Raw genomic sequence first — 14,554 nt, forward strand, 5'->3', positions numbered from 1 at the left:
GGGCCTGATCTTGTTTCCCCCAGAGTCAAGGGCAAAGGTTTCCATTGACTTCAAAAGTGTAGAGTCAAGCATTCAAAAGTAATTATTTTTCTATTGATTCAGTTTGATGTTTAGTGACAAGTGGTAAATCTTGCCAAAGTCTGCCAGCTAGTACTACAAACTGTTGGTGCCAGAAAATAATAAAAAAGAATTTCTATTACTGTTGCCCCATCACCTACCAAAACACCAAATGCACCCCACTACATCCATAGCCTGTCAGTATTTTGCATCCACATATACACCCTATGGACCTATACTCCATGGACCCCATGGACCTCCACCTATAAACACACCTACTTCATCTACTCACTCTACAACACTTCTATACACCTGTCCTCTAAAAACACACCCACCACATGTACACAAACCTCACTAGGTATACCCTTTTATATAAGCTCCACCTACAAACACACTCTTTACCAATACATAACCTACACACATCCTACACTTGTGCAAACCCAGTATGAACACACTTGCTCCTCCACCTACACACCTGCCCTTCACAAGCATGTATCCTACACACAACATACCCTACCCTCAGCCCTAAAACACACTCTTTAACTCTGTACTTGGTTGTGACACTATGCAAGTGTTGGTTGGAGGGGTAGTCCTGGTGGAAGGAAATTTTGTTGTTAGTGGGTGCATCTACATAAGATGCTTTACTGCACACTAAACTAATCTAATGCACAGTGAAGTGTCACTGTCTACACACGCGCAGCAATTACTGCATAGTAGGTTAGTCTAATGTGCCATTTTCTGGTACCTGTAGATACAGGTATTAGAAAAATGATGCATTAACTAATGTACCGTACCACACGTGTTGTTGCTGATCAGGAGCAAATTCTTCCCAATCAGTCCAGGCAGCAGGGGGCTACACTGCTGCCTGGCTAAGCTGGGTTTTTCTCAGGGCAGGCGAGACCTGTCCCAGCTCGGCCAACAGCCCTGCCCCAGCCAGGGGGAGATCAGGTGGGGTGGGGGAGAGCTGTCCCAGCCTGGCTGGCCCCAATCTGCATGCAGCTAGCAGGAAACTGCCCACTGAACCAGGACAGCTCTCCCCCACCCCGTGCAGATCATATATACCCAGCACATCAGGGTGGGTTTAATTCATAATGGCTCAGGCTCACAGGAGGGGTCACTGCTACACAACAAGGAGAAACAGGGAGGAAGGCACAGACTGGGTCAGGGGTCAGCACATCACTATCCTCCCCCCCCCCCCCCCCAACCACACCACCCCCCCCCACCCATACACATACACACACTGTTACCAGAGCTATCTCCAAGGTGGAGGGGGTATAAAAGAGGGTCCTGATCCTGAAAGGGGCTGAAGCTTCCAGGCAAGTCACCAATTCAGCCCCTCTAGAAAGGATCCCACAGCCCTTCTGCAAGGCCCTTTACAAGCAAAAACATGCTTCAGAGCAGAGGCCAGGCAGGACATGAAGCAGACTCCATGCTTCTCCTCCCCAGCCCACCCCAGCGAGTGGTCTCACATGTTTGTGGAGCTCCGTGGGTTGCTCAAACTCTGGGCGTGGGTGAGGGGGAGTTTCCCTCTGTGCCTTGCAGCCTCAGGTGCATTTGCATTGCCCGGTGGTGTGGGGCTCAGGATGCCACACTGACCCCCTCCTAATCCATGGCTGGAGCAAGCGAGCTGCAGGCTTGGCATTGCCCCCTGAGCCATTTGGATGGATCTCTTCTTGGCCAGGAGCCTGTCCAAGCAGTGGCAGAGCCCTGGCGCTCCACTCCCTGCCCATGATCCCCCTTGCAGCCCAGTGCGCTGTGTGGCCTGCCCCAGGGAAGGTGGCAAGGCTAGCCAGGAGCTGCTGGAGCCCAGTCCTGAGCATTGTCTCTGCAGCAGTAGGGAGCTCCCTACCCAGAGAGCAATCCTCTGCTCCCCTCATGGGAGGGCAGACCCACTCCCTGCCCCTCTGAAGCCCCCTGCCCTGGGGCTTCCTAGGCCCACAAGTGCCCAGCCCCCAGGACCAGGTCTGTCTGCTCTTGCTTTGCTGCTGGCAGGATCCAAGTGCCTTGCCTTTCCCCTGCTGGAGGCTGCCTATTTGTCCCCAGTGCACTGCCCGGGCCAGAGCATGCCTGGCTCAGCAAGGAGTGGAGCTACTGGGACTCCAGGTGGGTTTTTTAATTACATTAAATTAAATTAATTAAAAATCACTCTTGTACCTGAGCAGGATCCAACCCCTTCAGTGCAACCCAGCTGGCTTCTTGCACAGCGCTGCAGAGAGATCAAGCCACACCCTGCACCTGGGAAGCCCTACATAGCAATGCTCTCCAGCTCTGGGCAGGGCCTGATCTCCCAGCAAGTCTCCCAAGGACTTTTGCAGGCATTTTTCCCCACCATGGGGATGGTTAATTTCATACCCCTGCTCCCCCACTACTATCCTGCTGCAGCTTTTTACTCCAAAGCATTGCACGTGTAGATGCTGCCCTAGCTGACTGGGGCACAAGGGTGTTTCAGTACAGGAGCTTCCTGCCAGCTAGCTCCTCACTGGAGCACCATCATGCCCCAGCCAGCTCCTCCGCAACATACTGAGCTGGGGAAGAGCAGCCCTGGACTGGCAGGCTTACCCCTGGGCTCCCTGTCAGCTGGGGCTGCTCCAACCTGGCTCAGTGTGCTGCAGTCCCAGGCACATGTTCAAATGGCAGGCCCAGGAGCAATAAGCTCCAGAGTTTATTGCTTCACATTAATTGCATGTGTAGACACACCCAGTTAGTTGTACTGGATCTGATTCAGATTTCAGTGACATGCTGGCTTCCATGGAGTTACTTTGGATGTACATGAGTATTTTTCCTAACTGATAGGAAGATAAGACAGCCAGGTGATACTCAGAAATGCCAGGTAGAGTTGAAACCTGTTTTTAAAGCTCAGTACACTTCCTAGTGTGCTGCTATTGTAAAAGGTATATCTCTTGCCATCATGATTCACATCACTCATATTAAGGTGATCTGTGGACAGAGCTCAGATTTAGGGAAGCCAATGGACAGTCAAACAGAGAGTAAGCAGATTTTTGTACGAATGAATGAAACTTAAGAGGCTGGGCAGTCTGGATGCACATCCGTAAGGCCAGATGTTCACCTCAAGCAGTTTGCCCTGGCAGTGGGGCTAGTTAAAAGGTTTCTGGGCAGGCTGCATATATAACAGCTCGGTTTGGCAGGTCTCTGGGCTTGATTCTCCTCTTTCATGCTAGTAAAAGTCAGGAGTACCTCCACCCAAATCCATACAGAACCTGGTTCCCCAGTCATTTAAAAAACCCTTCTCTGCAACTACTTCCCCACAAGTTAGTTAGTGCAGCAGTGCCAAGTTTCTGGGACACAGCATGAGACTCTAGGCCATAACATTGCTTTCTCTACAGAGCCCCAGTGATCTGTTTTCTGCTTTGAGGGGAAACACCTGCAGGTCCCTAGTTAGAGACAATAGTAGCAGGGTGAAAGCTCAGAGTAGAAGTTATAGGAATCACCCGGCTACTCAACCACAAACAAAACCTCCATGCAGTTGTGTGCAATGCGGGGAAGGTCTTACTCTGAAGCAGGGAGTACCCAGGAGTTTGTGCCCAAAGGGAGCTGTGCAGAGCTGGTTACAGCCATAAAATGCTTAACTTACACATTTAAAACTACCTTTCCAGCACTGGGTGAAGTGTGCAATTAGGCACTGTAAAATGAACCAAGCTACAGAAATGCAAAATGTAGGAGAGTGTAGTGTAATGGACAGAGCATCAGACCAGGGTTCAGAAGGCCTCTGTTCAATTCTAGGGTCTGCTACTGGCCTGCTTTGGACAAGGCACTTTGCCTCCCTGTGCCTCAGTTTCTCTACCTGTCCCAAGAATAATGCTGAACTCTTGAGATCTGCAGATGAAAAGTGCTGTACAAGAACCATCCAATATCATCACTATTATTATTATTACTATTAGAGCTTAGTGTATTGTTATTTTATTTAATCCAGGTAATAAATTAATATGCCAGCACTGCCAGCTGTCTTGATGTCTCCACCACAATACCAATATTTGGTATTTAACTTAAATCCCCAGCTCCTCAAAGCTTAGCAATCAGCCAAGGTGCTCAGCTTTCACATTTGAAGCATTACCTTCTAGCTTTCGTGGCTGCAGGAAGCATAAGAACAGGACCCAGGTGTGTGTTAAATCTCTCTTCCCCTCTGAACCCAAGCATGAGAAATTGGAGGCCTGGTAAAGAGACAACTCAACAACCAGGGTGAACAGAGCAGCTGTTAAACTTTATTTTTTTTCTGATTGACAAAGAAGAGAGAGAAAAGTTACAAAAGTACTAAAAGGCAACAATATTGACAGGTATCCTCTGCTCTCCATTTCTACTCTTGGAAACTCTACTCCAAACTCTTGGAATATCACATGGGACAGTAGCACATAGCACCTCTTAGGCCAATGAGAACAGCTTCCTCAGCACTAGGCACAGTGCCTTCCTAGGTCTGATTCCAGTAGCATTGCCTGAAGCCTTAGCATAAAGGGCCACTGTGGCATCTGATTAGCAGAAGAGAGAGCCAGGGCATAGCTACCTTTGTCTTTAATACGGAGGTGTGGCCTAAGGAGGCTATAGTTCTCACCATGCATTGCTCCAGTTGGAATGACTGTGATTAAAGCTCATATGTATCATGGAAATGGAATAAGCCAAGTACCCCTGCTGGAGGGAGGAGGAGAAATAAGAAAGAGCATCTTCTTTGAAACACCAAAGAGGTGCTGGCGGTCAGCAAAGCTTTCCCTCTCAACAGAAGCCCCCAGCAAATAAATGAGAACTACTTCCTTCAGTTAATGCTGGTGAAGGAGGCCTTAGATAAGGGGTGAGCAAAATACAGCCCATGGGCCAGATCCATCCACCAATTGATTTTATCTGGCCTGAGGGCAGGTGGTGGTACTGTGCAGCAGTCTCTGGGTGAGCTGAGTTGGGGCTCTGGTGACTCCCGCCACTGCACAGTATGGCAGCTGGGCAGGGCTGCTTCTACCCAGGATCCCCTGCGGCACCAGCAGAACCTAGCATCTGCCCACAGGGGATGGAGCCTGACTGCAGGCCTGGGCACTGTCCTGTCCTGCCTTGCCATCAGGGCTCCTGGGAGCCACAGGGTCGGGGGCAGAGGGTGTACACGCCAGGAGCCCTGATGGCAGGGTGGGAGAGTGCGGAGGCCCATGCCCAGGCTCCACTGCTGCATCCCCAGCTGTGGACACAGCTGGCAGGTGCTGGGAGGGGGGAGGAGGGAGCGGGAGGGTGGGCTTATGCTCCCACTCCTGCTGCTGCTCTGGCCCCAGCCCCGGCCCGGCTGTGAGGAGCACACGTGCATATGTGTATGTGCATGTGTGCACGTTTGTGTGTGCAGCCCTCAACAGCTCACAAAAAATTCACTGGCTGTGTCCAGGTGAGCACGGCCCTGCATTACATTTAGCTGTTCTCCGTGCTGCAAAGGAAAAGCACTTGGGGGGAAGGGGAGTTAACCCCTAGATATCCAGGGGTCAAAAAAATCTGTACCAAAAAAAAAAAGCAGAGTGGTGTATGCAGGGGCAGTGCACGCTGCTCAAAAGCGAAGCCTGGTCAGCTGGAGCCACACTCCAGCTGTCAGCCAGGCTCCAAGCAGCAGGATCACCACTGCTTCACCCTAGGATGCCCCAGGAACCCAGGGTAACTTGCCTGAGGGCGTGTGGCACAGGCATTCCCCAGGGACAACTAGCAGCGGCACAAGGTGTCCCACTGCTAGTTGTTTCCAGGGAACCAAATATCCATGCTCACGTGGATGTGGCCATTAAGTGGCCCTCCAGCCCAAATAGTTGCCCATCCCTGCTTTAGATACTGCCATGAAGTCTCCTATCCACAGAACAGGTAGGAAGAAGGCAAAAGTAATACAAGTTTCCCCATCGCTGCCCTCCCCTAACTGTGTGTCTCGGCTCCAACCTGAGCAGGTGGCAACCAGCCTCAGGGCTGAAAGGAGAGATTAGGCTCCCTTGAGCTACTTGGTCTCTGGCCTCTCTACTGAAATTCCCAGTGCAGCGCCCCAGTTGGTGCCACCTGTGATACTGGTTTATGAGGTGGGCTCTGTCTCCTGGGCACTGGGTAAAGAGATATCAAAGATCTCCACACTAGAACTAGAAGAAGTGCTTCAGAAAGTTGCAATCCTTCCAGTTCACTCCTCTTCCTGCAGGGAAGTAGTAGGCTGTCTCAGTTCTCAGGTGGATGCAGCTTATTGCCCCTTCCCCATTTGGCCAGGCCTCTTGCTCACAGTGCAAAGTGTCTGCTCTTGGCACCAGACTGAGAAGCAAGATCAGATCTTAGCTGAACACAGGGAGGTTCCTTACATCCCTTCCCAGCCAAGTAAGACAAGGACATCCCCAAATTAGTTGTACCATGGTAGCACAAAACCACACCGCCACCCAATGGATGGCAAAAACTGCTGCAAGTCTCAGTAGTGCTGAGGCCCAGTATGGTTCAAACAGCACATGATACATCTACCTTAGAGAAACTGCTGGATTTCAACAAAGGAGGTTAACAACAAGTCACCTGATCCATGGTTCCCCTGCCAGTGTGGGAAAGATTTGCTCTGTTCATGTGACCAGAATTCAGTGAGTTCAGCATCCATATGAGGAAGGGAGGCAAAGCAGGACAAGGGCTCAGCAGGCTTCCCAGGACACTGGACTTGATCGAGTTGCATGACACCAGCTATATTGCATGACATCTTTGATCAGCATTGGAGTTGAAGGGGGAGAGTGGGGAAACTGAAGGGGAAATACCTGATTCAAGCATTGCATTTCCTCTAGTGTAGATGTAGTCGTTGAGGAGAGGAACCCTTTGCGTGTACAACCCCACTAGCTTGTCCGCTCTTGCCATGTTGTGTGAAGACTGGAAGCAGATGCCTGAGCCTCCTTGAGTGGCTGAGCACACAGACCCTCCAAATCCACAGCAAAGCCCAGCAGAGCCCATGAGGATGCCCCCTAACCCTGCTGCTCTTTGCTTCCCTGTTTTAACCACCTTTAGATTAAACCAACGCCTCCAATGGAGAACACTTACAGCAAGCACCTACAGTCTCTACCATGACAATCCCCATCTCCTATTCCAACGGGACACCTCCTTGATTGTAGTAGAACTTAGAATAATCCTAATTCTGACGACATTGTAGCAGGGCCCAGTTCACTTCATGAGAAGCCCTCCATAACTTTTATCTCCAGCCTTAGAATGCTTCAGCCTGGGAGATGTAGCTTGTCCAAAAGCAAGACATTATAAGGCAGAGCATCTGGAAAAAAATCTACCAGATTTGAAGGTAGTTGTCATCCACATGCCTTTTTGCCATTGTTGCCATCTAACACAGTGACTATCTATCTGCTAACCCTTTAGGGCTACATATTCCTAGCATGTCCTCATGCCTCTCGCAGTCTTCCAGATTTCCCTGTAGTTCATGAAGCTGATGTGCTCTTTTCACTCCAAACAGCAACTCTCCCCTTCCGCCACCCTTCAGATGTGGTGATGATATGAAACCAGGCACTGCTGCCAAGCCACCTGTTTCCTGCTGCCAGAGAGATTGTTATTGCAAAGATGTCCCCCCCACACACACCCTCCCTCCGCCCCCTTACCCTCCCCACCCCTGCCAGGCAGGTAGTTGGTACAACAGTTCCTGAGGTTTTGGAGAATCTCCTTTAGTAGGCACATGACGGTTCTTCTACCGGAGCGATTGGGCTCAGAGGCTTCAAGGTGCTGAGGGACCGGAAGGCAAAGTTCGATGGATCATATACAAAGTGGGGTGGTGGGCGGTTCCCATTGATACTCTGCATGGAAAGTAAAACAAAGAAGATGTCATTGCTTGGGCACCTGCAAGCAGTGAACTGGCCAGTAGATGCATGGCCCACCGCCCTCTGCTGGGCAGAATCATGCCTGCACAATAGGTATCATAGGCCCCATACAACTAATGGCATAAGCAGTGCAGTTTTTCCCCCATTTGTTTCAAAACCATGTCACCCTCACAAGACTGAAACTGCCCGAGCCCCTATGTGATTAGGAACTTTGGCCACTGGTAGGAATTAACAAATGCAGCAGCAAGAAAGAGCGGTGGGATGCACAGAGGTACATTTAGAGTTATGGGGTCAGAACAGAAGGCATCACAATTAGGGTAAATCACAATTAGGCATCACAATTAGGCATCACAATTAGCTAAATGCAGGTTCACCTGACCTGACATGGGCACTGAGCTGGCAGGTCAAATTTAATCATAGCCCCTGCTAATCCTGTAAAATCCCAGTCACTCGCTGCATACCAGATCGTATCACAACATGGAAATAGCATCTACTACGCAGTCAGTGTTTTCTAGAGATACAGGCCCACTCAAAATACCCCATCCAGACGCATCAAAATACTAGAGACCTGGCTCCAGACTCTGCAGAGTGGGCTCATCTTTATCTCCTTACTCTCAAATCTCTCAGACTCTCTCAGTTCCTATATAATCTGTTTTAAATTTCTCTGGAACTGTTACTTCATTTGTTCTAAAACTTTCTTTAGTCTTCCTAGCTCTCTAATCCAGCCCCTCTTGCTCTCAGGTTCTCTCTGTAACGTGTCTCACCTCACTCATTATGTCATCTGGTTTGTCAAATCTGTATTATGCTCAGCCATGCATCAAACTCTTTTTATACTGATGTTACTACTTCTACACTCTCTGGGAAGGCTCGACTCTAACCAAGGGATTAAACAGGATGATGCATTGCAATCCTTGTGTATTTTCACAATAGAGGGATTTGGGTTATATCAGTTCACTACAAACAGGTTCCTATGGCCAGCCCTGATTTTCAGAAACTCAAGGTATAGCAACTCCCATGGAAAATCTGTTGAAGAGGTGGGTGGTCAGCACTTCTGAAAATCAAGCCTTTCCTTATTTTAAGCCTGCCACAGAGATACCCAGCATGCCCTCCCTTCTGAACTCCTAAACAGAGTCTCCAGTCTTGGACACAAGCGCATGTTCCAGGGAATGAGTCTGCTTGGTTTATAAATGGGTGGATGTGGACAACAAAGCAACAGAGATGTCAAAGACAGCCCAGGCATAGGCATGGCTGGAGGGGATGACGTAAACTCAACAGCTGAGCTTATCTGCAGAGCTTGGAGAGAGTCTGTTTTCAGAGAAGGACCCCAGAGCCTGGCTGGAGCTCACTGCTCTCTATGGACCCCTATTATGACCTCATAGCCCAGTCTCTACAGACTTATCTCTCTTGTCACTGAAGCCCCAACAGTATGGCAAGACCAAGAACACAGTAAGAGATCCAGGAGGGGTACCATATTGCAATGTAGGATGAACACAGCTTCCTGGGAGATCCTCTGGGGTGCAGCGTGGGAACCTGCTCTTCCACCAACTCTTCTTCTGGCCATGACTGAAACAGGGATTTTAATGCTAAAATAAGGCTTCCTCCATCTTATGGAGGTGCAGTCTCCTCCAATCATCTCTCGGGCTTTGGTTTGGGTTTTTGGTTTGTTTGGGTTTTTTTAAGGTCTACATAAATTATCCCCTAAAAGCAGGTACCAAATTTAGGCATGAATAGCTAAAGAGCCTTAACTCATGTGAAATGTGCTCAGGTGCATTAACGCTGTGTATGTCGACTAACTTGGGACTAACTTTAGTCCCAAGTCAGTCTGCATACTGCATTAATGTGCCTTAGCACATGTACATGTAGATGTGCACCTATATCACCTAAATTTAGGTGCGCATAAAAGCACACATAGACATGCCCACAGTGAAATATTGAAGGACTGGCAAGATACTCAAGAAGGCTAGATTTTGTTTTATGAATCTGAATAAGAGACATATATTTAACTATAATGACTGCAAGACTCATGACACAATATCTTTGGTCTATTTTGACTATTTTTACCTAGGTTGTTGTTTTGGTTTGGTTTTTTTTTAAAAGCTTCTAGTTTCTCTTTAACTGGAAAAAAAACTGCTGTATCATACATGATGATGTGTCACAGCATCTGCACCCCCCCCTTTTCAAAATCCAAGATCCACCCATGACCAATGGAGCATGCATCTTGGACTCTGGAACAGCCTCACAAGGATTTGTGTGGCACCTCTGAGTGCCAAAGTCTCAGCATGTTTGAGTTCCCCTGGACATAAACCCATGCAAATATTCATCCTACATCTTCTCTTGCTCTCCCATTCTTCTCCCACTGACATCAAGGGGAGTTTGGATATTGTCCTGAGCATCAGGCGCAGAAAGAAGGTAACACCAGTCCGCTCCCTAGCTCTCCATGAGCCTGATGGGTCAAACAGGCTCCAGTCTCCCTGCAGTTTCCTCTGCGTACCCTCTAACAAGGGCTTGTAATTTTCCTGAATGCAAGTGTTTCTCACCCAGCCTGGATGGAAGACCCTTTTGTCCAGGGATTAGGGCTTTTAGAAACAATTAGCAGCTCTTTTGTCTCCTGGTACAGAGATGTGACCTCTGACACTTCAAGGTCATGTCTAACATGTGGCTGTCCCGGCATGTGACCACAATCTTTGATCCCCCCATGCCCTCCACCCTGCAGATTTTAATTTGTAATCAGCACTGAAAGGTCAGAAACATGCAACCTTTCCTTGCAAGCTTTCCGGCCAGCTGAACTAGCCAATGTGGTCATTACAGCTTAGAGAAGGAAAAGACCAGTTAGACCATTCAGGCTGTTCCCCAGCTGCGGCAGCAATTAGAGCTGGGGCCCATGGGGCTGTTCCTGGCTTTGCCACTGAGAGACAATGCTTATTTTACAGGAAGACCACACAAATGTGTGTGCACACTGCGTTGCGTGCACAGCTGCCCCGTCCACAAATGGAGGTGGCACTTCAGGACTGAAGATGCCAATGTTGTGCCTGGCAGCTCTATCCAAAGCTCCAGCCAGCCAGAAAATCATGCCCTGCTCCATCCCCCCTGACACCTTGGCTGCCAGCACAAGAAACAAGAGAGGCAGATTTAAGGGCCTCTGCTCAACAGACGCCTGCTGTGGGTTATATATGGTGTGTGCTCTGGCAGCCCTCGGAGCTGGAGGGTAACATAGCAACCCCTATTCAGAGTTAAGGGGCAGAATAAATCAGCACGTTTGTCCCTCTCCTGAGCAGAGAAACGGCCTGTCAATGCCAAGAGGGAAAAGGAACAAAGGGCCTGGCAGTGCCCTCCATTTTGAAATGTCAGATGGGATTAAGGGAGATGTCTGAATGAGATGATTTCTGGTGGGTGCCAAAGAACAAGGAAGCAGGAGAAGACACTGGAAAGAGGGGCCCCGGGGACATGTAAAAGTCACCCATAAAACTCTTCACATGTTAGGGCATACAGGAGCCCTGGGGTAGCGCTCTCGGTTCTCCGTGCAGGGCAAGGCAGCCTTCACAGCACAGCCAGAGGAGCACAGCACTAGACAGGGGCAGAGGTGGGGTGGAAATCCTGGAAAATGTTGGCATTGGGGGGAATCACAGGGTGGCTGCTGCTCGTAACCAATCTGTTGCTACTCTGTCCCTCCCCAGCACACTGCCATTGTTTCTCACCATGCTCAGGTGGGTAGCAGTTTTTGCAGGGTAGGAGCTGCCTTTTTTTTTTATGCATAGCACCTTATACACTTGGACTATCATTGCAGATTTTTGCCTGGTAGGCCCGGGAAATAAAAATGAAAAAACGTACGTTTATGTTGCACCTGTGAGACAAAGACACTTCACAGACTGTACCGCATGAACTGTTTCCCCCGCGACTGAAGTGCAGCCAGCTCTGAAGTGGATTGCAAGTACCCTAACTGGAACATCCTCGGGACACCTGTGTCAGTGCAGAAACAGCTCTGCAACTATTCATAACCTCCAGCAGTCAGGATCTCTCGCTTGTGCCCATTCTCAAGACTACCGCTAGGGCACGAGGGGTATCCTCAACTGAATTGCTCATGTTTCCTGCGGAGCTGGAGTCTTCTTTGGCACTCAGTCTCCCAACCCTAGCTCTGACCAGGCCAAGCTGACCCCTGCTTCATCTGTGAGATCATTTGGGAAGCACAGCATGCAATGGTCTGCCTTAATGCTCAGCATGATGTGAAGTGCTAGAAATCTCCTCCCAGAAGGATGAGAGATTGGGAGGATTGCCAGAGAAGCGAACCTAGTCACCTCCTGGTTCTGCCTGCTGCCCTCCTCTGCTCAGAGAGCTTTCCTTACAAAGCTGTCCCTCCCACAGGCACCCTCCAGCACACCACAAGGAAGGTGAGGTGAGACTGAACGAAGGAGAGCTGAGTCATTCCTGCCTTGGCAAGCCTGGGTAGGGCTTGCCATAAACTTGTTTGGCAGCCCTTGCTGTGCAACCTCTAGACTTATTCTTGTGGAGGATCCCTGCAAAGCAGACACTCTGCACTTGATGTGAAAGGGCAGTGCTTTCACTCTCATGGTACTGTGGGCAGCTGGGAGATTCTCACAGAGCTCAGCCTCCTACAGGCTGCCCACTAATAGCAATCATTAACCAGGGACCTAAACTGGTTAAGCAATTTATTTAAGCAGCTGGGCTAGGGACAGACATTCAAAAAGCCTGATTCTGAATTGATTCAATTTTTGCAGGTTAGTATAACCTGAAAAGCCTGAACTGATTTGGAGGTAGATAGACATTCCCTTTTCATTTCAGAAATGCAGACACATGCCTGCAGTGGCTCAGGCTAGAAGCCAGGGGGTGCTAGAGCAGCCCTCCCTTCCCTTCTACAGAGCTGAGCTGAGGGGGGCTTGGGCAGGCCCCAGGTAGACACTTATTATTTTCACACACACACCCCTCCCCCCCAAGTAGCCCAGCAGGGAATGTTTATCACCAGTAACTCAGTGCTTATCAACCCATTAAGAAAACAAAGCCTTTCTCCAAGCTCTTCCTAAACAGGAAGGACATTAAGCTACCTGTTGATTAGCTCCAAAAAGCGTGTCTGACTTTGTCCTCTCCCACACCATGGACCATAGCCAGCGTGTGGTCTGCTAGCTGATGCTGAAATGTCTGTGTAAGGCAGAGAGGTAGGGGGAATAATCCCTGCTTAGCAGGGAGAAGCCAAACAGATGCTCTGTGCCTGCAAGTCTCTGCCAGAGCTCCAGCCAGGAAGTGGAGGGGAGGGCCAGCCCTGCTGTGAAGCAAAGAGCCCCACCCAACCAAGAGTGCTGGCAGAGCCTGATTTATCTTAAACCAGCAAGGGGTCTGGGACAGACATTGCATATACCGGTTTGAGCCAAATCAGTTAAGTCTGATACTACATTCAACCGGATTTATCTCCAACTGGTTTCAGCCATTTTCAAACTGGTTTATGTGCATTGAATGTCTGTTCTGTTACAGGTTTAAACCAGTTTCTGATCACTTAAACTGGTTTATGTGTATTGTCTGTCCCTACCCCTGGAGTGCAGGCTGAGATGCAACAAGTTTGCTCTTGGCAGAAGGGCAACATGCTTGTTCCAACACTTACATATCCACTTGCACACATGCACCAGCTGGCAAGGATGTTTGCTTCTAGCTGCACACATGTGTGTGCTTACCCACAACTGTACACTGTACGTACACTGGCATAGGCATGCCTACTCACATGGTCACATGGATAGACACACCTTCCTGCACATAGGTGTCCTGATCACTACTACTTGCCACTTCCCTCCACCCCCCCACCCCCACACACACAGGGATGCACATGCTGTCACAGGGTTTGTCTCTACTGTGTTGCCCTTGAGTCCTGTCCATACCCATGCACAACCTTAACCTTAACTCAAGTCCAGTTCACACAACTCATCAGCTGCTCGTGTAATCACTCTGCACTAATCTAATCAGTCTTGTGCAGCTGGCTGGTTACCTCTGCGTGCCCCTCACATGAACTGAGCTAACTCAAAAGGCAAATCACTTGAATTAACTGCAGAGAAGTCACAGCCTCAGTTGGGCATTTATACACACTTGAGCACTTACTTTTTCACTCACAAGCACACGTGCTTGCCCTTGTTTATATATATTCTCTCAGACATTTTTCCTCTCACATGCACATACTTGCAAATTGCTAGCAGCATTGAAGAAATGCAGCAGATAACAACCCAGCTTGAAACATTAACAGTGAAGTTCAACTTAAGATACCCTGGATAACAACTACACATATTAGCTCCAAAGCAAACCAGTATCACCACACCAATTAAAGATTACAGAACATTTCCAAAATTGATGTAAATCAGATTTGCAGCTCTCTAAAAGCAGAGGAATTTCCAATCACAGCCCAAGTTCACTTCCTGACCATACTCTACTTTAGGCATCAATAATGTTCTCCATGGGAAAGAATAAACGAGTGGGGGGGAAGCGTCTGGAGTTCAGGGCTGCAGCACTCACCCCAGGTAGAGTTAAATGGGAAATTACTCAAAAGGATGAAAAAACCCTAAGGCTAGGGACAGAAATTACACATAAACCAGTATAAGTGATTGTAAACCAGTTCAAATCTGTAAAACAACAGAAGTTCAGTGCACATAAAACGCTTTCAAAATGGCTGAAACCGATTTAAGATAATCCTGGAGGAATGTAGTATCAGACTTAACTGATTT

The 14,554-nt window shown here is 48.9% G+C and overlaps 1 protein-coding gene across 3 annotated transcripts in view; it reads right to left on the reverse strand.

Annotated features, from left to right (window-relative positions):
- The window catches only part of LOC102566026 (uncharacterized), a 112,422-nt gene that overhangs the window by 19,190 nt on the left and 78,678 nt on the right, over positions 1 to 14,554 (reverse strand). For 2 of the 3 annotated variants that reach the window (XM_014598010.3, XM_006257862.4), the window contains exon 5: positions 4,256 to 7,817. The exons of the other annotated variant lie outside the window; for it this stretch is intronic. In XM_014598010.3, coding sequence (XP_014453496.1) covers positions 7,689 to 7,817 — 129 coding nt within the window. In that variant the 3' untranslated portion in view covers positions 4,256 to 7,688. Of the gene's footprint in view, positions 1 to 4,255; positions 7,818 to 14,554 lie in introns of those variants that run through there. 3 annotated transcript variants of the gene reach the window in all.

This window comes from Alligator mississippiensis, chromosome 1, assembly GCF_030867095.1.
Source record: "Alligator mississippiensis isolate rAllMis1 chromosome 1, rAllMis1, whole genome shotgun sequence".
NCBI lineage: Eukaryota > Metazoa > Chordata > Crocodylia > Alligatoridae > Alligator > Alligator mississippiensis.